The sequence below is a fragment of the Hyposmocoma kahamanoa genome, unplaced genomic scaffold (assembly GCF_003589595.1).
Source record: "Hyposmocoma kahamanoa isolate Upper Pololo Valley unplaced genomic scaffold, ASM358959v1 100021, whole genome shotgun sequence".
Lineage (NCBI taxonomy): Eukaryota > Metazoa > Arthropoda > Insecta > Lepidoptera > Cosmopterigidae > Hyposmocoma > Hyposmocoma kahamanoa.
The window spans coordinates 10,480,124-10,503,969 of record NW_020653200.1 but is presented as its reverse complement, the minus strand read 5'-3'; the positions used below and the strand labels follow the sequence as shown (position 1 = coordinate 10,503,969).

The following is a 23,846-nucleotide window of genomic DNA, read 5'->3' as shown; positions in this document are numbered from 1 at the left end:
ATATTTTGTATGGAAATAATTTCTTTTTTTTGCATTTTGACTTATTCTCTACGTCGGTATCTTTACGTCAAAGATGTAAGCGCGTAGGGTTTTTCCTGCCAGTTGAGCGCTGGTTACACCTCGCAACAAGCATTTGCGGTTTATGGGGTCCAGTCTATTTTTCTATAAAGTGACAATTTAGAAATAAATGGACCGACAGGGACACTAACGACTAACACCTACCTTGTTCTATGTATTTGCATAGCTATTCAAAGTGAGAACGCTTCCAGCAGTTTGGCCCTTCGTGGCGAGGATCCAATTCCATTCACAAGCTTAATCCCAGTATTACTGAACCTAGTTTAGTACAACATTAAATTATTATTGTAATTATTGCTACTTATTATAAGGTTTAGGTTTACAAATGTGTTCAGCTTTTGCATGCCTACCGATACAAATGACATCGAACACCTGGGGGCCTAACATAATCTTTCCAAAAACAATCTTATTTCAATGTAAGCTTCAAGTAAGCTTATTATAATTTTACTCATATTCCTACCGTGACAAACCTGTCAACCAAGTAATGCATTATTTCTAAAGTTTCATTTTTTTGTTTCGTTTTTTTTTCTTTCAACTGTGACATTGGCAAAATCATCAGTTCTCATATTGATGGAGCCATAAAAATAAAAAGTGAAGTGAAAGTGATTGAAAGAACGAATGATTTTCTAATATTGTCTATTCCTTACTAAAAATAGGAAAGAAATAACGCTATATTAATTATATAATGCCATCTCTTTCTTTTTTGGTGTTCCGAATCGTCTTATCGTAGTATAATGTTTAAGCACATAATGTTATTTACAATCAGAAAAAATTAACTGTTAAAAAAGAAAGGTATATAATAACAAAATCTATTAAAATTACGTTGTTTTCAATTATTTTTCCGCATTTTCATGAAGAAAAATAAATAAAACAAGCTGAGTCTTGATAGTTACGTTATGAATTCGGAATTATAGTCTAGTGTCAATTGTTAGTGTTGCCAAGGAGCATATAGATGTCGCTGTTATAATTTTACGAAATAAACATCGCGTATGTTTATTTAACGAGAAATTATTTCCTATGTAATATTAAGTAAAAGAAATAAACAAAACATTGTAGAGATTTATGTAAATAAATAAGTAAGTAAGTTCAACTTAACTTTTAATCATTACAAATCGATACTTAGACAATAAATTCGAAAATATTTGCTGTTTCCACTGCGTCCGAGTAACTATTTTAAGATTGCTAAATTTGACATAAGATCAACATTACCTACTTTAATATTAAAGTCGCGTCATAGTACGAATTGAGCATATTCGTTCGGATTTGGTTCGGACTCGGACACCTATTCCGACATTAAGGAGGCGCATGACTCTCACCGTTGGTTAGACCACTGCATCACGACTGAGGCTGCTATTAGTCTGACCACTTCCCTCTCGTTGCTAAGTGTGTGAACCAAATTATATCGAAGATATTATATTGACTGTGATAAAAACCTTAACAAACAACAATCTGATAGGTATACAAAATGGTGATGAAGTATATTATAATTGCACTAAAAAATATGAACTTTGAAATTATCGATAGACGACAATTGGTTTTTAATAGAATAACATTGGACGTATTTTGCTGATAGCGGTTTTCATATTCATTTAGTAACTATAGAAAATTGGTAGATTGAACCTACCATGTAAAACATTTATATAAGGGAGTTCTTTGGTAATATTGGTTAAACACAAAGAAAGGGATAATTTTATAGAATTTTAGTAATTTTATAAAATTTTAGAATTATACAAAATAGTTAAGAAGTGTTCGTAGTGTTTCTGAGTAAGTAGAAAGTAAAACAATAAATGTGCATATTAAAAAAAAATAATTTTAAAATTTAAAAGCAGTCAAATAACACGTCTACACGTGTTAGTAAATGTGGGGATTAAAGACACTTCATGCCAAGGAAATGCTCTGTACTTCGTTTGAGGAGATTAAGTGTAGAGCATTTATGTTGGCGGCCGGTATAACGATGTTTATGTAGACTGCCTTGTCAATCTGTGCGCACAAAGTTATTATATCTTCCAACAAAATTAGTCGAAATTACGATGGGTACAACTGTACAGTAAAGAACAAAATCGGGATATTGCTAGTACAGCCAAGCAAACGATTTCTCGAAACTGCTCTGGTGGCTCGTAACTATTCCATCTTGTGGGGGAAAGCTGTGTGTACCTAAAGAAAGGTCTCGCTGAATTATAGACTTTATGGTGCAGCCATCAGGAAAGCAATATTAGAGGAGAGTCTTGTCTGACAACTTTAAAGTGCGGTAAAAAACAGAGTGATCTCTGCCCTACTGACTCGTTCAACGTATATGTTAATGATTTAGTCGAGGAGCCGAGCAGTGCCAACGTAGGGCTGACATTTAGTGAAATGTATGTTGAAGATATGGGAAAGTATTATACGTATGATACTACAAATTTCATCATTTGGGTGTAGAATGTAAAAAAGGCGCAAATGGTTGCTTTCAGGTCAGGAAAATGGCTAAAGGTAATTGACGACTTATTGGCGTAGGTTTTACAGCTTCTTTTCTGGAAAGACTTGGACAGCGTTGCAATGACTTGATCCGATAGCTGAGCTATTTGCTCGACTACATGCTACGTCGCCGATATAAACGCTGTTTGAAATTAGGTTATCTATTAACGTTATGTATAAGTGCCATTTAATTGATTCATGTTATTTGTTGTATAGTTATTTTGACAGAAGTGTTATTTTTGGTAAATTAAAGAATAAAAATAAAATAGATGTTTGAATTTTCGTCTCCCCCGTGGCCTAAAATATTAAATTTTAGAACGAAACTTTGTTATATTTTCCTGCTTTTATCGTTATTACTTCGGATAAATATTGTAGACTTCCGCCCATGGTTTCAGAAATAAAAAGGAGAGGCTGTTAGCCATCTACAGACCAAAATAAATAAAAAAATATTATTAACCTTGGCAATTCAAGTCGGTTTTAAACCTTGCCATTGCAAAATGTTGCTACATCTTTCAAAGATTGATAAGATTTTTTTTGCAGCTAGCTGATCAGCGATTGCGGAGTCTTTACTAGGACGTCAAGACGAGCCTGACAACGACGGGTTCGAAGGGGCAAAATGGCGTATCTACAATGCAAGCGGCATGTGTGGAGCAGTACGTCGACCTCGCTAACTCAGCGGGTAAGTTTAATATTACAAAGATAATGATACATTTATTTCTGGTATACAGTCATCCATATATAGGAGCCGTGGCAGCCTAATGGTTTCACCTACAGCCTCTCAAACATAGGCTGTGGGTTCGAATCCGGGAATTTACGTGACCCATTTACCATGAGCTTTTCAATGAAGAAAAATATCGTGATGAAACCTGCACACCAAAGAATGTTTACAACCGAAAACTTGTGAAATCCACAACACGCATGCAGCGTGGCGGATTATGACCTAAAACCTCGCCTGAGCGAAGGAGCGAAGGGCTCAACAGTGGGACTTTTAATGGGTTGATGATGATGATGATACAGTCATACAAAAATATTTTCTTAGTACATTGTGGAAAGGGAGATGGAATTGCGAGCAACTAGTGTGCACGTTGTATAGCTAACAACGTGCACAATCGACACGCATCCATTGTTTCGAATACGGGCTGACCAATCGGAGTGCAGTTGTCACCGAAATGATTTGGCAGAATACTTTTCAAATTAAATGACGTCTCGTCTCTATTTCTGGTTATATACTCGATGGGTCTTTGTGTAAGTAATTATAACAAACTAGTGGAGTAATTTCACAAAAAAATAGTTGAATCTCATGGTGATTAAATATCCTGACATTCAATAAAAACTTAATTTTAATGACCAAAATTATCCGACAAGTAATTTGGATTTGGGCTTGAAAGTGTCGAAGAATGATCTGTATTGTGGCACAATGACGGTAGAGGTTCCGGGCAGGCCGCAGTTGGTCAGGGCTAGTTCAACAAATTCTTGGTCCAAAGACTTTATCACGCATAAATCCGTTAATATCCCATACCATTCGTCCCAGTTTAATTCCGTTTTACTGCAACAAAGATAGTCCGATTATAAATAATATGCAAATAAAGAGTTCTTAAAGAATAAAGAATAAAGAGTTCTTAAAGTACTTAATAATTGCCTCTGTGGCCGAACGGTTACCATGCTCGATTACCACGCGGAGAACCGGGTTCAATTTCCGGGCAGGGAGAAATATTTGTATGGCCTACATTTATTTCTCTCGTGAATTTGGGTGTAATTTGTGGTTTCTGTGTGTGTCCATGGCACCCGCCATACAGGGTTGCTCTATTGGTATCTATTGGTGTGTGCTTTATTACTTTAATAAAATGAAATACACTTAAAATATATATCGCTCCATGCAGGAAATTTCTAGCAATTTCTGGAAATTCCAGTAGCGTTATGACAACTTAAAATTAAAATTCTATTCGTGATAATAATGTGGTGGATTCGAAAAATAGCACACACGGTAAAAGAGGTACCTAACACAATAAGTTTATAATTTGCGGCGCTGTGAAAATCTGACTATGGGTTACATTTTCATAGTAACAATAAATCCAGTATTAGCCACTGTAAACGATACAAAATAAGTAATATCTAAAAATATATTATAGTCTGAAATATATAATACAGGTACCTTAGGTAGGTATATAAAAGACAGGTACCTGAGTTCAACAAACGTAAATATTACAGAAAGCACTTAACATTATGTCCATTACAAAATGTTGTAGTGTTCATATTAATAATAGTCTAGTACTTATTGGTAGTAAATATTTTTTCAGGCAATGGTGATTAAGATAATTTATTAGGTAAATATATTATAATTGTATTAAAATTAATAATTATTTGCTCACAAAATTACTATAAAACTTATACAATTATGGGTATAATGTCTAATCGCTTGAGAAAAAAAATCTGAGATGTAGGCTTGGAACTCGTATGATGTCATGATCGTGACTTGACGTCAATTTTAAGTATGGACACATTGGAGTTGGTGCGTTTGCTAACGACATTTTTCGTAAAGTAAAAAATACCCTACCTAAAAGACCCTACCTTAACAATTGATCTAAAGAATATAAAAATATATATGTACCCAAGTTTGAAAGTTATAAGACTTTCCGCCTGGTGTGTTATTACACTAACAATACACAAAGGCTCCTGTTGTATAAGTCATTCTGGTGTCACAATTCTCAGGACTCGCAAAACTTGCGAGATAGTGAGAACATCCGTTAAGTACCTACCTGCTTTGTAACTTGTTCTATTGCTACTGTCTATTATATCTGTTGTGTTGTGTAAACATAAGTAGTGTCTCTCTCTGCTCACCGATCCTGCACCTTTGTCCTCGTTCTCCAACATTCGAGGGCAGAAGCCTCTAACTTCGTGCCTTCATGTTCTCCTATTTCCATTTACTCACTACATCACTCACTCTACAACTCTATACTCTAACACTGTGTTTTTATTCTTTTTATCTGTAAAAGCATTGACCTACCAATAAATGGACGTCGGGTTCGCGCTAAAAGTGTCCGCACATGTAGGGCGTTAAAATCGCATACAAAGCGTCAAACTCGCAACAGTCTTCGTTTATTCGAGTGACAGCGCGGTTGTCAATCATGCATCCTAATAATAACTTGTAAAAATTACGGCAGAAAAGTGCAAAAACAGGATTTTGTATCATATTTTCACTAAACAAATATATTGTGTTATCATGGATTTTGTATCATATTTTCACTAAACAAATATATTATGTTATCATAGTTCTCTCTTAAAAGTGTTATTTTGTACAGTTTTATCGTATTTAAATTATATATAACTGAATCGTAAATATAAATTACAAAAGCACACAAAATAATCAAATAGCTAACTGTCCTTTTTCTAAACATTGCATGCGCAAAGATGGAAAGAGACCCATTACGTCAGTTTCAAGAAGCTTATATAAACTTCTTGGTCATTTTCAATTATTCGAACCGCAAGCGATTGAAATATTTAGAACAAAGAAACTATAGAGTCGCTTTGCTTTTAATTCTATTTTTAAAATGATATTTTTATTAAACGTAAGCAATGGCTAACAAAATATTGTTGTGCTCGTTTTACGGCTTGGGATTACCTATCAGAAGTCAGAAAATACATTTGCCCGAAAACGTTAGCTCCAATTTTCATAATATCAAATGTATTTTTTTATGAAGATTACAAAACAAAAACTAATTTTGTATTTGTGAAAAGCATGAAAATTACTCGAAAGCGTAACGGATTTACTGTAAATTGGTTTCCGGGATTACGAATATTTGAGTTTACGTTTAGTTGGAATATCGGTACATTTCTTATAGTACACGCTTATTTTCACATTAGTAGTAATATTTGTATGTATGTATCTTTATACTCCCAACTCTTTATACCTTGTACAATTTGTACAAAATTTTATAATTTGTACAAAATTCGACAATAATATATATAAAAATTAATTCATATTTACGAGTAAGCTACTCCAGTACTCTTGTGTTCAAGTAATTTTCAGTCGAAACTTAATATGATGCATTTTGTTAAATTTCCAGTAGAAGCTGAATATGGTGTTTTTGGGCCCTTAAATTGTTTCAAGCAAAATTAGGCAGTACTGCAATGACGTTACAATTTAAATTAAATGTTTTAGTTTTTTATATTTCGTTACATGTCACTACGTGTGTATAGGTTAACTTCGGACATTTTTTTTCGTGGTTTTTGTATTAAACCCGATGTCCATCTATTAAAAAAATTATGAATTCATCATCATTATAAGATTGTTACAAAATAGCGACTCCTAACGGAGGTCAATTGAAAGCAGAAATAATCGGTACGCGGTTTCCAAAACAGAAACTTAGTTGTAGTTTAATGTATCTCGCTGTTTACACACGTCCAGATATTGCATTTGCGCGCAGTAAACTCAGCCAATATAACACTTGTTATAATTAATCGCATAGGCTCGCAGCTATACGTGTTCTGCGGTATCGTTCAGGAACAACTAGCTACGGACTCAATTTTAAGAGAGGTAGTGTAAAGTTGAAATCTCATCCGACGCAGATTGGGCGGGGATAAGACTGATCGAAAGTCATATTCAGGGTTTCTGAGTAGGTTCGGCTTTTGCATTGTGAATTGGTACAGTCACAAATAACAAAACGTGGTTTGTTCTAACACGGAAACTGAATACTATGCTCTTGGAAGTTCTGGAAAAGAGGCAAAATTTTTTTTATTCGAACTCAAATACAGGAGTCGACACTACTAAATCCATACACTTCCCACTGCTGGACTGGTGCCTGTCCTCTTCTTGCACAACAACTGATGTTTTATCGCAATCGGATAATGAAATCATACGCAAAAAAAACATACTTTATGTTATGAAACTATTTTTTAATTTGAGGTTTTCTATTGTTTTTTTAAAGCAATAAAGTTAATTTGTTCAAATAATGGTAATGATAGAAATTGAAATTTTGGTTTTTGCTAAATGTTTTTTACAATTAACGATCACCTAAGTTAATTTATAAAAACGATGTATAGATAATATCTCTCCATTTTAAGGTAGTTTTTAAGGGCGTTACCTACTTAAGATAGAATGCCGTTTGATGGAATATAAGTGCTCGGAAAATATAAATTTTTATAGAATGTTCTAGAAAATATTATATTTTTATATTTAAATTTGTATTTTTTTTTACATTTCAAGGCGAGAACAAGAGGCTCCGTCCCCTTTTTCGAGAAATCACTTTTTTGGCTGTTGATCGTTAGAGCAAATGTTCTTTCGAGATTTTGATGCATCGATGGGACAAGCCTTAGAGCTCACGATTCAGAGGTCAAATGGACAATCGAGCCAACGTTTATAACATTAGTAAAAAAGAAGTAAATAGTAGCATTGACGTGTTCTTGAGAATTCATGAGAAATGTGAAATGTGAAAAAAGGGTGTGTGTAAATTTATTTATTTATAAAAATCATACTAAGTGCATTCCCTTACTGCTCTAACCTAGGCATCGCTCTTAATAAGTATATATATAACATAAATTCGCACATTCATAATTTGAGTTGCCGTCATAGTGACGTTATACTTTGTTCTGACATTAATAAGTTCGTAAGGAACTTAAAACCTTTTGAGGATAATTTACTTTTACCCATAAGGTATCTGAGACATAATTATAGCTAGTTTGCTATCTTTTAATAATAAGGACGCTGTTATAGAAGATATAACACAGTCCCACGACAATGCTCCTACTTTAAGTAGCAACAGTATACTTATCACTAACCATAATTTAAACTGAAAAACACGACAATAGAAAAGTCTAATCGTTTCCATGTAGTACATCAAGGCTTTTCTGGCAAAACATTAGAAATAAGCCTTTTTTTGCACGATATTTCCGATGACGTGTTTTGTGTTACAGAACACTGGCTGAAAGACTACGAAGCACTTAACAACATAGAAAATTATGTAATAGTCAGTTCGTTCAAAAGAAAGAGCTTAAGTAGAGGCGGATCCATGATTATTATTAAACGTAACTTAAAATTTAAAGAGCGTAAGGATATCACATATCTTTCTACTGAACGAACTATTGACATTTCATGTGTGGAATTAGATCAGTTTGTCGTCTTATGTGTATACAGGCCGCCCCTCTGCTACTTTTAACGAGTTTGAATTAATTATGGAAGATAGTTTAAAGCGGATTCAAAAAAAACGTAGTAATATGTGGAGATTTCAATGTAAATTAATTCGTTTTAAATTGATTAATCTTTTCTTAGAACCAACTCGCATCACTTCCTCCTCTTCTACTTGTATTGATAACATCTTTTGTAATACAGACGCAGTGTCTAAATCAATAATAAATTGCTTAAGATCAGACCATAGTGGCCAATTGGTATCTTTTAATTGTAAATTGAGCAAGAAGGTAGAACAATTTCTCTGCAGACTGATTACCACAGAAGGAATTAAAAAAGTATGTGTAGCTGCTAAGGTTAAGTTGCACAGCGACAAAATTAGACAATCGATAAATAAATCTAAAACTACTTGGAGCATAATAAATAAAGAGTCAGGCAATGTTAAACAACACGATAGAGATATAGTTTTAGAATTAGACAGCAAACTTATAAAATCTAAAGACAAGATCGCCAAGATAGCCCAAGGTTTTGAATCGTTCTTTTCGGAAATTGCTGTGAACACTACAGAATCATTAAATTTCCCCCTTCTCGTGCTATTGATCTCCTAAAGCAAAATGTTAACGTTTGTGGCAGTTTATTTAACTTCCGTCATGTTAAACCACAAGACATAACATAAAAGCTTTTAAATCAATACATGTTAAAAAAACTGAAGATTTCTGGGACATATCAACTAAAGTTATAGACTCAGTTATTGATCTAATTTCCCCACATTTAGCTGTAGCTTTTATTTGGTGCGTTGACGAAGGTGTTTTTCCCCATTTTATGAAATACAGCAAGGTTATTTAAAAGCAGTAGGAAAGTTGATCCTAGCAACTATAGGTCCTATTTTACCAGCTTTAAGTAAAATATTCGAAAAGGTTATGCTGACTCAATTACTGACCTATTTCGGTAGGAATCATATTTTTCATAGTGAACAATACGGATTTACTAGTGGTAGATCGACTAGCGATGCGAAGGTAGCGATACTAAAACACATCTTTGATGCTTGGTAAAGGTCCCAGAACGCTATTGATGTTTTCTGTGACCTTGTTAAAGAATTTACAAACGCACACACACACACACACACGCATGCACACACGCATGTATGCATACACACACGCACACATGCACTTATGCATACACACACGCACACACAATACTTACATATGCATGTATATACACGTACCAACGAGCGTACATGCACACGCACACACTCTCGACTCGTCACCATTATTGTAGATTATTATACTATTATAGCGTAGCGTTCACCTAGCGTAGTTACTTTTTCTTAAAAATATATGAATTGTAGGGTAGGAGCCTGTACATCTGTAGCAAAGATCCAGTTATCTATTCTAGGACTCCAGTCTCTCACTTAAAGTGACGTCCTTTTGCGAGAATGAATAAATATCTTTATTAAATTAACGAGTTAGTGAAGGAGCAAATGACAATGGCGTACAGTGTCACCATACTCTAAGAAACCCAAGTCGGATTACGAAACCCTACAAAAATGCAATAAATAATTGCGAAATCTGTGTTTTTAAAATTATATAGGACTTGCAATAATATTTTAATACATGTTATTTATTTTACTATCATCGCGACTCGAATATTGACGTCAATTGATAGTATATACTACCGCAACCAGATTTGAGTTTAAAATGTGTCAGCTCTTAAAATACCTACGGATATTTCCACCACATAAGTCCTGTGTCTGTCATAGTCAGTTTTCTGTCGTCTAACACCTTCGCCTGCCGCAGCCAATAGTCGCTCCTATAAAGTGTTATTAAAGTCCCATCTCGCTCTTTTTTGAGGTCAAAAAATTTTGCGAACTCGTAAAATTGTCCATCAAGTGTAGCAGCTTCCTCATCTCCCATTGCTTGGTTTCGTAGTGGCGACGGCTGGAAATAAAATTACCTAGTTGTGAAACGAAAACTAATTTATAACTTCAGTGACCGCTCTTAAATAAAGTAACAAAGATATGAGAAAAATAATTACAACTTATACGAAATTTTGTGAGCCATATTTTTTTGCAAATTTTGCTTTTTTAGTAGCAGTAGAGCTACCTGTGAAAGAGTTCGTATAGAGAAGTACTGCGACCTTACCTATTTCTGCTGGCAATCCGTGATGTGAGCATTACTGCGTTCCAGTTTTGAAGGGTAAGGGTGTTGGTGAAATTACAGGCACTTGGGACTTGTCAACTTATGTATCAGGGTGACGGGTGCAGAGGTAGTGCCCCTCAGATCTTTGTGATTTAAAGCTCTAAGTGGCACTGCAACTGTTTTGGACAAGCGTGTCGCTTACCACCAAGCCCACAACTCGTTCGCCCCGTCACTTGACATAATAAAAAAAATCATTAAAAATAGCTACTGTTTACCTTTTTGACCCATAATCAAACAGTGGGATTTTCTTTTTCTCCGCACCGCGAAGGATCTTGTTACAGTGGGAGTATCCCAAACAAAGCCAAATCTGATCATGCGTCAAAAGAGTTTATGTCACATGAAATCATTGACGTACCGACAAACATGAAAGTCATGGAAATAATATGAACTAGGTACTTGAAATAAACTACTTGGTACTTGGTGTAACGGGCTGGTGTCCGCAACTCGACGTCAAGGCGCCTATTTGGAATAAACAAATGCATATGTGAAATTTTATGATTCTCCTATTTAAGCACACAAAAGTTATAGCGACCAGGATTTTTCAAGAGAAGTCGTTTTATGAATAAGTCCTATTAATATAAGTTATTGACTAATTTGTTCGTAGAATCTTTAATCAAATCATTTATTTCGGACCCAACAAATATGCATAGAAATAGTATATTAAAATTAAAAATTAGAAACGAATAAAAAAATTTAAAATTAAAACCTAATAAATAACATAAATTTAAAAAAGTAACTTAAAGGAAAACAAAACTAATCTCATTGTTACTGCATTTTTTTGCAATTAATTGATTTGACAGAATTACATTAAAATATAAAATTTGTAAAACCAATCGTCAAAAAATTCATAAATAGATAAAATAAAAATTAAATTAAATTTAGTATGCAAGATAGTGACCTTACTCTAAACCTCTCTATTGAAAAGTTGTTATTTTGCTGATGTGACTTCATTACAGCAAGTGTGCGAAATTTTTTGTTGAACTGTCGCGAAATGTATTATTTTTTTATAGTTCTGCCCGACGCGGCCTATTTAGGTACCATTCGTTATGCTTAATTTATTGGTTATTTAAGTTTAGGTAAATAACGAATAAGTTATCCATAACGAATAGTACCTAAATAGGCCATTTGTTTCGTATTGTATTCTGTAACGTTTTTGTCCACATAATTTCAATAACTTCGTCACAAGTTCAGTGGACATGAAGATTCGTCGGCTTTCTATAGAAAGGGTGTAATCGAAATTTCGTTGATTTTTTTTTTCAGAGCCGCTAGTTTTGTATTAACGACTGTTTTGAAATATTTACGTTCCGTTTTAAAATTCCATTTTAAATCAAACTTAAATTAATACCAAAGGTGAATTTTAAAACAGGATGTAAATATTTTCACAAAACACCGACGATTTCATGTAGATGAAATCAATGGTAAAAACTATTGTATTAGCTTGATAACACCTTATAGTTTATTTTTAATTTATACATTAAGAATCAATATGTAAATGAAGAGTACAGATGGTAAGAAACGAAGTGTCGAATATCCCTCGTTCGCAACGCGTGGCGACTAACGGCGGAGGGCGATCGAGTGATACTTGGGATTGGTCTGATGATCCTTCAACGTAGAATTGTGGCCCTGACCGAGCTCGTATTGCTATACTGTTTATACACATTTTCGTATCTTCTAAGACTTTTTACTTGGTAACAAAAAATTTTCTTCAACCTAGGTACTATACGTCAAGTATACAAAGTATTATAAAAGGGTGTTAGCAGGACTTGTATCAATGGTGTTAATGTCTTTCCTAGTTCAAAAAAAAAAATTAATAATAAATAGTGTGTTACAATCACACTGACAACGTGATCTCGAAAGTATATCGACTATGCCAAAATTGTTTTCACACAAAAATACTTAATGGTTCCTAAGACTGTTTCACTGTATCTCTAAATAGTTTCGGATTTCCCCATACCGTACCGGTTAAAAAACACACCGTATACCGGTAATAAAATACCTATGTGATCACTATATTAAAATAATTTGGCTAATTTTAAATTCCTCATTATCTTCTATTTGAATTTCATGAGGTCACACCACAGCCTGAAGAAGCCAATCGCGTGCTCTATATTTATTAAAATATTTGTGCAATCATAAATTAAGAAAGTTATCATTGTTTTAACATTTTATTTTTTTATTTAGACATTTATTTGAGGCCACATGACCCATATAAACCTTAAGGATTAACCATACGTACAATATAACAATATACACGTAAATAACTAATCTACACTAATTGCACTTGTCGGCGACGTGTGGCGCAATCTGCATTTTTTGCACGATGGGACAATTTTTTCAGGGTTTTTTATAGTAATATTGTCCCTGTCATGGTAATTGTAACTTTGGAATACGATATAACCGAGTCATAGGTACGTATTGATCATCCAACAAGATTCGTAAATTTGCTGATATAAGCTCCATGGCATAATTACATAAATAAATTATTAAACTCTTATATAATGATCATATATATCATAATATTGTATTTATTTTCAAAATGGGTGATTGATATATATAATACATTTATTTATAAATTAAAAATAAATATCTGAATGTTTGTCCTGTCTGCGTTCCACAGTCGATTGCGATATAACTTTCGTGAGTTGTTATGCCCATGCCCGCAAAAGTTTTTAACGTATTATAGAGCCAATATAAAATCAGGTAGGCCAGTTGTTTCAACAAAAGTGTCTGTAAGATGGTGTTAGATTCTGCATTCGGGACACGTCACCGGTGTCAGGTTGTAGGCATTTCTGATTTTTTTTTCCATTAGGTCCGAAAAGTTTATTGGGAAGATTTTGTGTTCTCCAGTTAGTTTTCAACCTATATTATACACTCTACTTTTTGAAGATTTTTGTTTTGATAAATAAGTGGAGTTTAGTGCATGGACACAGAAAATTACGACTTTGGAGAAATGCCCAAATACTATTAACTATTGAGCGTATTTGAAATGTTTTAGTTCGGGTTTCCAATCTTTAAAGTTTTGTTGATAAATTATTGGCATGAATGTTGTTGCAATTTTTAAATGGAATTTTAATAATTTTAATAATTTTATTGACTTAGCGAATATCGCAAAATGACTTTTGAATATTGCCAAATTTGACTTTATTACAATCAATGAAAATGTACCAATACAAGATACTTTCCAATTATGTTATCAAATTACAAACTCACCTTATTCATTTCAATGATAATGACTAGACATGACATGTAATTTTGTCGTACGACAAATTGTAAAGTATGATTGAAAAGTTGCCGATATTACAAAACAACACAATAAGTCAATAATAAAATTAATAAAAATATCATTGACTTACAAATAAATGGATGACGGGTCTAATACAAAAACCACGAAAAAAATGTCCCAAGTCAACCTATTCGAAATTTAAATTATAATGTCATCGCAGTATCGCGCTGTCAGTCGAACAAATGAAGACTAAAGCGGAGTTTGGCGCTCTGTATACGATTTTAGCGCCTTTCAAATGCGGACACTTTTTAGCGCGGACCCGACGTCCATATAATTGTAAGTCAATGAAAAATATTTAATTATTCTCATATTATATTATATAATCTGTCTATTTCTTTCATATGATTTAGTATGTAGTTCCATCTCGCTTTTATTAGATATCAGCCAGCCAGCCAGAGACAATAATTAACGTTTAAAAAGTAAAACTCATCATCCTGTCATGCCATTCCCGTTCAACTTTGTATAAATCATGATACGAATTAAAACAATTCAGTTTTACCAAGTCAAGTGAATTTCATGGAACTTAGCTGGCCGCTTATAAGCTCATAGTAGGCCCCCAGAATCGATTACATGGAATTTAAAAAAATAAAGTCTGGAGACATTCGTGGAAATATTTTTGCATTACAAATAAAGTACATAAATAGAACCGTGGTAGAAAGTAGATGGATTGACACCTACACATTTCTAATACCCACATAATTGTGGTGATTATAAGTCAATGGGTGATTAGTAAGAAATTAAGGCGAATACATGAGTAATATCATTGTGCGTATAAGTCTTATTTTGAGTTATATTAATATGTTGTATAAGTATTTGGGGGTTCGGTAAATGAAGCATGGGAATCTGATCAGGGAATCAAGACCCAGATAGAAATCTCGAGTCTTTTTAACAAAACTAGGAAAGTTCTGTGCTGTCGTAAACTGAACATAAAGCTCCGAGTCAGACTACATTTATGTTACATCTGGCCATCACGTACGGCTGCGAAACGTGGACCTTAAAAGAAGACACTACAAGACGCCTGCAGGTGTTTGAAATGTGATGCTACCGTCGCATATTGCGCATTGGTTGGACACAGAGGATCACCAACGAAACCGCGCTTCAGCAAGTTCATATGTCCCGAAAAATGATGCCATCTATCAAAAGGCCGCAAAAGAGAATACCTTTGCCACGTGATCAGGAACAATAGATACACGCTGCTACAGCTCATAATGATGGACACAATCCAGGGAAAGAGACGCTTTGGGCGAAGAAAGAAATCGTGGCTGCGGAACATCCGCGAGTGGCATTGCCTCCGTTGAACAGCTGTTCCAGTTGGCTGCTGATAGAGACAAATACGGAAAGCTGACAGCCAACCTTCAGGATTGTAGAAGCACTCTAAGAAGAAGAAAAAAATTGTTATATAAAAACGAAGGTGGTTGCCTTGATGTTGCGTACCTACTCCTCTCGCTTTTGTATAGTGGATCTATTATTAAGTCAGTTATTGAAATTTGAGAAAAACGCATGAATATCGTATTCTGCGATACTGTAATTGGGTACACGTACTCTCTATTACATAAGTGAAATATAATATAAAAAAATAACATATGTGCAATACATGTACGCAAATAAAATAAAATATATGCTTAGTACTATGAAAGGAATCATTGACTTACAAATAAAAGGAATTATATTAATTCTCGTGTATTACATGTCCTTGACTAATCGGACAATGTGAAAAAAGCGATGCGATTCGATGAAGCGATACTTTCACTCGCTTATTTACCAGTTATACTCTAATTGGTTTTTAATGAAAGTGGTTTGATTTAATGAGCATTTCATTATACTACGTATTTCGATATTCGTAACGATCAATGCCAGAAATTGGTTATAATACTCTTTTTCCCCATAGTCGTTCTACTTGTCGGAATTTAGAATCAAGGATCCTTCAGGCTTTAAAAGAGAAAGTGCGGACGCAGCATAATCTCGGTTTTTTAATAACTCGTGAAACAAGTTCTAAAGAGGCATCAAGTTTGTGTATTGAGATAACTTAAAGTTACAAGCGAGACCAGGTATTTAATTTATTAATTTTGATTTTACATCATCGTGATGTCGTGCTGTAAAAAGTAAAAAGATAATTTTGCATTATATAATCGATCTTGAGAACAATATATTGGAATGTGGTTATAACATCGAGTATATTAATTTTCATTTCTATTATCTTGTTTAAAAAATTATACGGAAACAAATCGATAATTTTCGTCCAAAGAAAACCAGACTATGTATGTACCGATTTTTCATGACTTTGAAAGCATTTACAATATTTTTATTAAAAAAAAGACAAAGGTCATAAGAGAAATAGAAAACTCCTTTTAATTATCAGTATTACCGATGGTATTACTTACAAATCTAAATATTTCTTTGTACCTCAAAATGCAAAACAGTATTTTATACTTTAAGGTTCTCTAAAAATTACAAATATTTAGAATTAAGTTCAGAAATGTTAATAAACGAGTGCTGTCTTGGACAGTCAATAGCCGTCGCGTTACCGCTGAAAGCAGCAACAATATTATAAAATGCTATCCTCTTAAATGAAATACATATCGGCACTGGAAAAATAAAACGTCTAAAGTGCATTTGGAAAATATTACATAAGAGCGATTAAAGGTAATTTTTTAAGAAAAAAAATCATAACTGTAAATAAAATTACAGTTGTGATAATTTTGTTCTTATTTGGAAAAGCTGAAACTTTCTAGTTAATTTTTTTTAACTCTCACAATAAAACAGCTGTAAGAATAAAAAAAATTATATGGATATAATGTTCACATGCCATTGATCTAGTCAATGACACATGCCTTTATTATTTCTTTATGTAAATTCATTGACTTACAATTATATGGACGTAGAGTCCTCGCTAAAAAGTGTCCGAACTTATAGGGCGTTAAAATCGTATACAGAGCGTCATTCACGCTTTAGTCTTCGTTTGTTCGACTGACAGCGCGCTTGTCAATGATGCCGTATTGTGTAGTAAAACCTTGTAAAAATTACTCAACTAAAGTGAAAAAACAGGATGGTATATCATATTTTCAGTAAGTACTACATTGTGTTATCATAGTTATCATTTAAAAGTGTTATTTTATGCACTAGTATACAAATATAGTATTTAATTTATATTTAAATTAATCGTAAATATAAATTACAAAAGCAATCAAAATAATGAAATAGCTAACTGTCTCTTTCCGACTCATAGCTTGCGTAAAGACTGAACGAGACCCATCACGTCAATTTCAATTGTTTCAAACACAAGCGTTTGAAATATTTAGAACAAAAATTTCATTGATGCTAATATCATTATTAAAATATTTTTTAATACATGTTAGCAATACTTTCAAATATTATTGTACTCTTTCTACGGCTTGGGGTTACGAATCAGAAGACCGAAAATACATTTGCCCGAAATAACGTTTGCATGAATTTCCATAATCCCGAAAGTATTTTTTTAGTTTTTTCTTTAGAATATTACAAAACAAACCTAAGCTAACTTAGTCTTTTCTTTGTAATAAGCATCTAAAACTCCCTAAAGCATAACGGTTTTATTATGAATCGGTTGTCAGGATTATGAAAATTTGGCTTTAAGTTGAATTTGAATTTAAGAAAATCGAAACGTCGGTACATTTCTTATGGCATGGCATAATAAATGTATTTATTTCAGTTTTCCTCGAGATCCTATACTTTGCTCACTATGGAGTAATACAATGGCTGAATCGCGACGAGAAGAACATTTAATCCCGAAAATGTACAAATTTGTTTGCTCGGCTCATTTCAGACAAACGGGTATGTACGTAACCAGCAAAGGCTTACGAAAATTAAAAAAAAAACAGCTTTGCCAACATTGCTAGTAAGAACTGGTTTTTGGTGCCTAGTCATTATATTAAATTTTATTAAATTTATATTAAAGCTTTGGTATGTGATTATATCAATGAGTGAACTGTGCATAGAAAGGAGAGAATACAGGAATTTATCCAGTAAACATAGCTTGAACTTAGGGAGAAAGTGACAAGTATTAACAGAGAACATCTTACACCGCCAAAATGCATTAAAAATCAAAAGTTGGATGAATGACAAAAAATACCAACTTAAGAAACAAAGAAGGTAATGAAAGCAGACTGACACTGCAAATAAAATAGGATTTTTTTTTTAAGTTTAAGCAATTTGTAGCTTTCACATGCAAACAATGCATAATAATACAAATAGTATAACCTTGATAGCCTGACGGTTTGCACTGTGGGCACTGGATGAGAAGTTCCCGGGTTCGATACCGGTAGGATCAATTTAACAAATTAACTTTTCTAAATGGTTCTGGTCTTATTGTAAGATGTTATTCTATTGTAAGACAATCACCTGGTCTGAAACTAGGGAACTCTGTGTACATACTCCCCGTGAGTATCAGAGCAACAGAATCCCAGAGCAGAAGCAATTTACAAAAGTTCATTTCCAAAATTGGTTCTACCGGGAATCGAACCTGGGAGCGAGAACGATGGAATTAATTTCGGGGCACAACTCAACAACTTTCGAAAAGTTCAGATTTAGTTTTATAGTTGATAGAGCTGATTTTTTACGGTTTTTAAAAAAAATCGCGAATAATAGAGAAATCGGGTACGAGATTTCTCGAAACTCAAGAAAAAAAATCAGACACCCTAGGTCGTAATGACTGGCATTGTATAAAATTCAACATTTACATATAAAATTTGTTTATAAATAATAAAGGCTACTCCATTATACCTGTGTTCAAGTACTTTTCACTAGAAGCTACATATAGTGCATTTTGGTAAGTTTCGAGTAGAAGCTGAATGTGGTGTTTTTGCGCCTTTCAATTATTGCAAGCAAAATTAGACAGTACTGCGATGACATTACAATTTAAATTCAACGTTTTAGGTTTTTCATATTCCTTTACATGTCACTACGTTTAAATAGGTTGAGTTGGGACATTTTTTTCGTGGTTTTTGTATTAGACCCGTCGTCCATTTATTTGTAAGTCAATGTGTAAATTTGAACAACATACTACTCTATGCAAAAAGTACCGGGAATTTACAAATTTCATGACCCGCAGCTAACTTAACGACCTCTTTTTTCTGTAAGTTGGTAGCACTGTATTCAGATTTACCAGGGAAACTTGAGCGCTATCTGTAACTCAGTGTAATTATTAAAATCGCTGTCTTTGTATTTTGAGTGTCTACGATTCTGTTCAAAAGGCTCGTCGAAAGGAGATTGCTCTAGACATGATTTCTCGAACTTTTACGGACTCCACCTACACGAAACGTATAATAATAGCTGGTCATGAGACACTGGGTTCACGAGTACGATTTGCAAACAAGCCAAGTCTTCGGAATGGCATCTCGAAAACGAGGCGAATCACAAAATACCCCGTCAGAATCGCTCGAAAATTAAAATTATGCCGATAATTTTCTTCGATTCGATCTGCCGCAGTTGTGGTGCACTACGAATTTCTTCCAGAGGGACTAACGATAAACAAAGAACTTTGTTTAGGCGAATATCCACCAAAAACGGCCGGATTTGTAGGAGTAACAATTCATGAATTTTGCATCATGATAAAGCAAAAAGTCATAATTGGTGCTATTGTGTAAACCTTGTTTCTAGCCAAAAACTCGACGAATGTCATCGACCAACCACCGTTGATATAGGTCCGTCTGACTTTTTCCTATTCCCGAGACTAAAATTATCAATTCGAAGAAGGCGTTTCGAGTCCATTGCAGATATAAAAGAAATTCGCTGAAGGAGTTGAAGGCCATAACTCAATCAACTTACGAAAAACGTATGGAGGACTGGATCAAGCGCTAGTGTAGTTGTATTGCAGGCTAAGGGACCTGTTATGAATGCCTTAAAATAAAATTTGACGAATAAATTACTTTTTACATAGAATTTATTTCATAAATTCTACATAATTAATGTAAATTAATTAACATTTACTATAAAAGCTACACTGCTGTACAACAACTTCCAGCGAAAACTACTTGAACACAACAGTGTTCAAGTAGTTTTCGCTGGAAGCTGAATATGATGAATTTTAGGCCCTATAAATTGTTGCAAAATGAAGCAGTGACATTGCAATTTAAATTAAATTGTAGTTTTTTTTTATATTTCTATACATGTCACTACATTTATATAGATTAACACTAGACATTTTTACGTGCATTTTGTATTAGAACCATTGTACATTTGTTGGTAGGTCTCTAAACAATTTTAGATAAGTTCCCATTATCCGATGTCTATATTTATATATTTATATTTTAGAATCAATGATTGTCTGGGCTTACCTGATTAAAAACTGTTAGTTCTTATTGTAACTTAAAATACTGATAAGTCTATAACGTCTTATAGCTGTTGTTAGTAACGTAGTATTTATTATTAATATTTTTCCTTAATAGCGGTCACTATCCAGTGTCAGTTTTGTTTAGATCAAAGCGGATTATTTATGTATTACGTTATATTCTGTGGCATGTCCGTGGCGTATAAAAACTTGGTATCATAGCAACGCGTAACTAAAGGCAGTGTTTACATACTTATCTATGACAAGAAAGTTTTAAAATCGTCTATTTAGACGAAAAATATATTATGTCATAGAATGAAATTAAAAAAGTATATATTGTTCAGTATCAACAAAAAAGAAAAGTTTAAGAATATTTAATGAAAATTGAGAAAATTACAACCAAAATGTTATATTTTTTGATATCTCAGTTTTGGCTTTTCTACGAATTTTTTCAGTGTTTATTTGATTCTTCAGCTTCGGAAGCGAAAACTGAATTAGGAAATAATCTTGTCGTGGTAAATTGAATGTATCGACCTATTTAGTTCATTGGAGCTAAATTAAATAAAGTGATTAAATTAAATCAGCAAATTAAACGAGTGTTGCAATTTATAATGAGTCAAGAAGAAGCTACTCTTGAGGGTCAATTTTCAGAATTCGCAAAAATTAATGACAAAGGCAGAAGCGGGGAGACAATTACGTTATCTAATTCTGACTACTGGATGCGACAAGCCAAGATTTTGGATGACAGAAAACTTACCATGACCGACACTGGCGTTGCATTCAATAAGTTTAGGTAAGATTGCATTGTCTCCAATAATATGTTTTAACCTCCTAAATAAGTCCCAGCAAACTACAATGGGAAAAGCACTAAACGCCAAATAACCTCCTAACATCTCATATACAACAAAATGTATAGACCTACACTATAATATCCCTATAATCACATAAACGTGTAGTGAACATTATAATGAAAATATCACATTCAAATTTAGCACTATATATTGTACACGACTATAGGATATCTACAAAAATACTTTATTCGTACAAAACCGAGGGCATACTTGTTTGGGCATTTTAATGTAAGGCGTTTAGAGCTTTTCCCATTGCAGTTTGCTGGGTCTTAGGAGAATAAATGTTGTAAATATAATTACATGCTTCAGACCCAACCAAGTATGCCTTTACTTTTGTATAAAAGATGTATTTTGCTAGATACCCTATGGTCATTAATTTCAATCAATACTATGTTTTCATTATGATGTACAATGATCGTTTATTTATTATGATCATAGGAATAATATTGTTTGCGTCTAATCACTATGTAGAGGTTGACGTCATACCGTTTGTGGCTAGTGGTTAACGATAGCGATAGTACACACACTACCTATGAAATTATTTTGATTATACTCTATACTTGCTGAATGGCAGGCGCTTTCAAAGGCTTTAAGCTAAGCTGGTTTTGCGGCGAGGATACAACTTCTTAACCTATTTGCGCTACACTGCCGTGAGGTAGTAGCGCTGTCTGACGCTTGTCACGACGCTTTACAGAAAAACTTCAAGAGCACTGTATTAATACAGGTTAAACTTTTACATTTTAATGAAGCTGGTAAACGAGATCAAATGCACATCAGCTTCATATAAAAAATATTTCAGACCAAAATATTTTTCGATAATTGCCGCTTGAGTACATAATGTTTAGCACTAATAGACATACACTTCATTAAAAATATATGTGTAGATATGTCAATATGAATTATTATTAAGTCTTTTAGTTTATCTATCTAAGTCATACAAATATTTCTCCCGGCCCGGGATTCGAACCCGGGACCTCCGCGTGGCAGTCCAGGGTGGTAACCGTTCGACCTCAGAGGCAGTTTAATATGTGGTTAGTCCAATGAAAAAGGCACATTTATAAACACAATTAAAAATAAAAATATTTACAAGGATTATGATTTTCGGAATACTGGTTCTTTGCTCAGTAACATAATTAGGAAATCGTAAACTTTCTTAAAGTAATTTGACTTTACCTACTTACTAATACCGCTGCGCTAAGTATAAAACATTGTACTACTAAAAGCGTAAAGAATGTTGGTATTCGAAACAAGCATGTGTAAAGATTGCATAAGTTCTATAATTTGTTATTGTAATGGTTTACTACTCCACACACTGAGGCTATTTTTTTGTAATAAAAATTCAAAATTGAAATATATTTGTTTTTGGAGCCCTATTACATTATTATTCTCCTATTATTTTTCTTGGCTTGTATTCATACATTTGTGCATTGTGTAATTTATTCAATAAAATGTGTAAGTATATTTTGTTTAAACTTCCTCATTTTTCATTAGCACCCGTTGCACATTCATGCAGTTAGCAGACTGTTCGTATAAATGTGGGTCGAAAGAATCATATTTTAATTATATTTACAGGTCAATACGTTTGCCTTTAAAATTTATACAATCGCCCCATAAACAAATTATTTATATCAACATTTTTTTTATTGCAGTAAATCGGAAATATCATTCGATGAATGGTTACGGTTCTTGTCCGATGTGTGCGAGAACAAAAATATGGATGAAGAAACGACGAAACAATTGTTGATTAACTGTGGCCTTCCTGGTACTACCGCTGTAAAAGAACCGCAATATCGCGACTACTTCGACACATACAAACCTAAAGATAGAGTTGACAACTAAGAACCGAGTACATGACTACTTAGTCGTCGGTGTTATTCGGAATTCTTCGGCAGATACTAGAAATCTTGTAAAACAATGAAAATTTTACTTAGGTCGATAGACTTTTGAAATATTGAAATTATTCGTACCATTCAAATTTTTTGAACTTGTTTTAGTATTTCATATTTCTAACGCGTAAAAATAATTTATTTACATATATTTAAGCTTATTACATCAAATAATTTTCAATTTTGTGGAAGTTCTACTGTAAATTAAAAATAGTAGAACACTCTAGAAATATAGTGATGTACATAAGAATGGTGTCGTCAATCCAAGGTCGATGCCCTTTATGTATTGTCTTGTTTTTTGAAATATGGTTTACAGTTAACACAAGCTACTTATTTGTTACCTAAAAAAAATATTCCATATCTAAAACTTTTGAAAATGATTGTTGTAATTATTTTATTTATTTTACATGGATAATTACTCTACTTTTGCGTTTTGAAAACCTTTTCTCATTTTTTATACCTTTGTAATGTTTTATGTAAAGTTTAACTACTTTTGTACTTTTTTAAAGTATTATTTTGGATAACCATTAAATATTATTATGATATTTATTCGTGTTTTTGTATTATAACATTATAGGCGTTTATGAAACATACGTGCAAAACTTCCACAATACATAACAGTTCCGAGAAACTTCTCTACCTAAGTAAATAAGTAAGTAAGTATATGCATAGCT

At 33.3% G+C, this 23,846-nt stretch overlaps 2 protein-coding genes across 2 annotated transcripts; one reads left to right on the top strand and one right to left on the bottom strand.

The window, feature by feature from the left end:
* Positions 1 to 3,769: 3,769 nt before the first annotated feature.
* Positions 3,770 to 20,632, bottom strand: LOC113226919 (TPPP family protein CG45057-like). The gene is made up of 3 exons (XM_026459729.1): positions 20,443 to 20,632; positions 10,373 to 10,587; positions 3,770 to 4,075 (listed from the first exon to the last, which is right to left on the bottom strand). The coding sequence occupies exons 2-3, from the start codon at positions 10,561 to 10,563 to the stop codon at positions 3,883 to 3,885; spliced, it is 384 nt and encodes a 127-aa protein (XP_026315514.1). The 5' UTR covers positions 10,564 to 10,587; positions 20,443 to 20,632; the 3' UTR covers positions 3,770 to 3,882.
* Positions 20,633 to 20,971: 339 nt separating this feature from the next.
* Positions 20,972 to 23,299, top strand: LOC113226930 (TPPP family protein CG45057-like). The gene is made up of 2 exons (XM_026459741.1): positions 20,972 to 21,228; positions 22,936 to 23,299. The coding sequence occupies exons 1-2, from the start codon at positions 21,047 to 21,049 to the stop codon at positions 23,123 to 23,125; spliced, it is 372 nt and encodes a 123-aa protein (XP_026315526.1). The 5' UTR covers positions 20,972 to 21,046; the 3' UTR covers positions 23,126 to 23,299.
* The last annotated feature ends 547 nt before the right edge of the window (positions 23,300 to 23,846 follow it).